Source organism: Aptenodytes forsteri, unplaced genomic scaffold (genome assembly GCF_000699145.1).
Source record: "Aptenodytes forsteri isolate BGI_AS27 unplaced genomic scaffold, ASM69914v1 Scaffold239, whole genome shotgun sequence".
Taxonomy (NCBI): domain Eukaryota; kingdom Metazoa; phylum Chordata; class Aves; order Sphenisciformes; family Spheniscidae; genus Aptenodytes; species Aptenodytes forsteri.
Window position 1 is genome coordinate 204,559 of NW_008794743.1, and position 2,651 is coordinate 207,209.

At 35.0% G+C, this 2,651-nt stretch overlaps 1 protein-coding gene across 1 annotated transcript in view; it reads right to left on the reverse strand.

Moving 5' to 3' along the window:
• Positions 1-1,655: 1,655 nt before the first annotated feature.
• The window catches only part of ICE2 (interactor of little elongation complex ELL subunit 2), a 27,348-nt gene continuing 26,352 nt past the window's right edge, over positions 1,656-2,651 (reverse strand). The window contains exon 14 of the mRNA XM_009273986.2: positions 1,656-2,586. Coding sequence (XP_009272261.1) covers positions 2,395-2,586 — 192 coding nt within the window. The 3' untranslated portion in view covers positions 1,656-2,394. The remainder of the gene's footprint in view (positions 2,587-2,651) is intronic.

Sequence of the window (2,651 nt, forward strand, 5' to 3'; positions counted from 1 at the left end):
AACTCCATTCACCACAACTCTCTGGGCCTGGCCGTCCAGCCAGTTTTTTACCCAGCGCAGAGTACACCTGTCTAAGCCAAACAACTTTCAAACAACTAACTTATCTTAGAGCGAATTACTTCAGCCCCACTTAATCCAAAAGAGAACAATCAAATAAAACATAACAGTGAATTAAAAAGCCATCTCATGTGTGGTATACAAACTCCAGATTCCCTGCCTATTCTAAACAGATAAGAAACTACAATTAGTATACTATCATTAGTAGTATAATAGTATACTACTATACTACACTAGTAAGAGAAAGACGCAAGTCTTTTAGGCATATAGATACATGGGCAAATAGACCATACAGTTCTAATGTATGAAACTGCACGGAGAAACTAAATTCCATAAAAGTCTGGCAAAAGGTTTTATATATACAAACTGAAAACTGCTTTGAATCCCCACATAGAGTTAGTTATCTGGCAAAAATGACTCACAGCTAAAATATTCCTATTACGAGAGGTCACTAAGTGCATTTAGGATTTCGTATAAGAACTACTTGTAATTCTTGTAATTCGTAAACAGCTCTACCCCAGTTCCGCTTGTCATTAGCGTATCACTGCAGCTAAAAGAAGCAGTCATCAAAAAAAAGAATAAACTGAATAATACTGTAAATATATCTAAGTGGGGAAAAAATAATCAGAAAATGCTTTGTATTTCACAAAGAATGGTTTTTAATAATAATTCATTGTTTAAGCCTGCTTTAAAAAAAACCTGCCTTCAGGATTTTCTAACAGGTATACCCCAGTAAACAACATAAATACTTGATTTTTACTTTCACGACATTAAAATGTGTCATGTCAAGCCCTGGTGAGCAGAAGAATGCTTGATCAGATGTGTGTACTTGGTAACTTCCTTAGTCCAAATAAAAGACTTGGAAGAACATCTTTAAGGCCTTTGTTTTTTGTGTTAGCTTGTTTAAACATGCATACAAACAGCTCTCCAGAACATCATCCAAACAAAAATTGGCTCAGACATTTTGAAATAGTTGTTTGTATTGTTTAAAAGGCAAAAATGGGAAAGAATTTATTGGACTCATTCTTGAAGCTTTCAAGAATTCATGAGCTCTTCTAAAAACAATACTCTTAATAAAGGAAGATATAAGCAGAAATCCAGAAAACATGAAACAAAAGCAATGATAGAGAATGTAATTTTCGAGCCTCAATTTCAAGGATTGTTTCTGTTGAAATTCTGTTTGATGAAACACTGAAAGTATGTACCATAAAATAGCTGTAATGCAGAGAAATCTTCCCTCACAAGCAATCATGTTACTTACAAACACACCACAGAATACAATGTGTTTATATACTAACATTCAAAACAACTTTAATTTTTCCATGCAACTCATATTCACTAGGAAACCACACATCACCACATTGCTTGGCCTTTTCATAGACAGCAAGTATTCTCTTTTCCTAACTTCCCTCTGTCGGTTTGGCTCTAAATTTCAAGCAAACTGCTGATGTACAGCATAGACTGGTTGGGTTTTTGGAACGATGACTAAGGCCTTGATCCTATCACTTGTTCCTCAACGCAAACCTTAATATCTCAGGTAAGCACTACTGCATATCAATGTGCAATCCGATATGAGATTTAGGCTGTAGCCATTAAGTAATACAGTAAATAACTGCAATATCCATTTTTGAAGACACGCCAGAATCCAAACAATTTTTGGAAATTGTTTCGGGGAAGCATAAAAATATGTATTTTAACTGTTTAGCTGTACTCTTAAGTTTCCTAGTGCAAATTTATGGCACATACTATTCAAATAAACACAGTTTTTGTTCCCCAAACCTCATTTGTTAATGTATTTTTATTTCTCTAAAAAGAAAATGTATTTTTACAAGTAATTTAAAAACTGGTAGACGCTGTGTATTAAAGGGATTAAGTAATTAAATCCAAATCGTTCCCCTTATGCACATTACACAAAGTAAAATATAATTTTAAAATATGTCAGAATAAAAATCCATAGTGATCCTAGAAGAACTAAGAAAGCTAAAAAGTTATTTTTCTTGTTGTTATGTGATATCAGATATTGCTGTCGACCACTGCTTCATTCTTCAAGTCGTAGTTTTTCTGCGAAAGTCATGAGACCAACAGAAGATACTGTTGTCCTCTACCCTCAGCTGCAGAGACTTGCCTTTTTTTCCTCTGCCTGAATTTGAGATTTTCACTTGAAATGTGTCCACTGAGGTAAGAAAGGGTTAATGGTTTATAGAATGTTTCAGCTGTGGAGGCATTTCCCCTGCCAGCTTGTTCTGGCTCCTTTGAAGCTGCAAGAAAGCCTCAGATTTTTTTGTTTTGTCTTGTCCTTCTCCAGGCCATACTTATCACAGCATGGTTCAGCTATTCCTACTTCAGCTGCATTTTGTTGTACTTCATTTTCCACTTTTTCTTCATCATTCTTTGTTTGCAGTAATTCTTCCTCAGCTTCTTCGTAGCCACACCTTCATTTCTAACAGGCTTAGCTGGATTGCCTTTTGTTTCCATAGCTACTGGCTTTCCCTCATAGGGTGTGTCCGATTGTCCTTTTGCCCCAGTCATCTAGACACATATGGGGAGAGAACAAAAAAAAAAAAAAAAAAAAAGAAAAAGAATTATTAATCTTA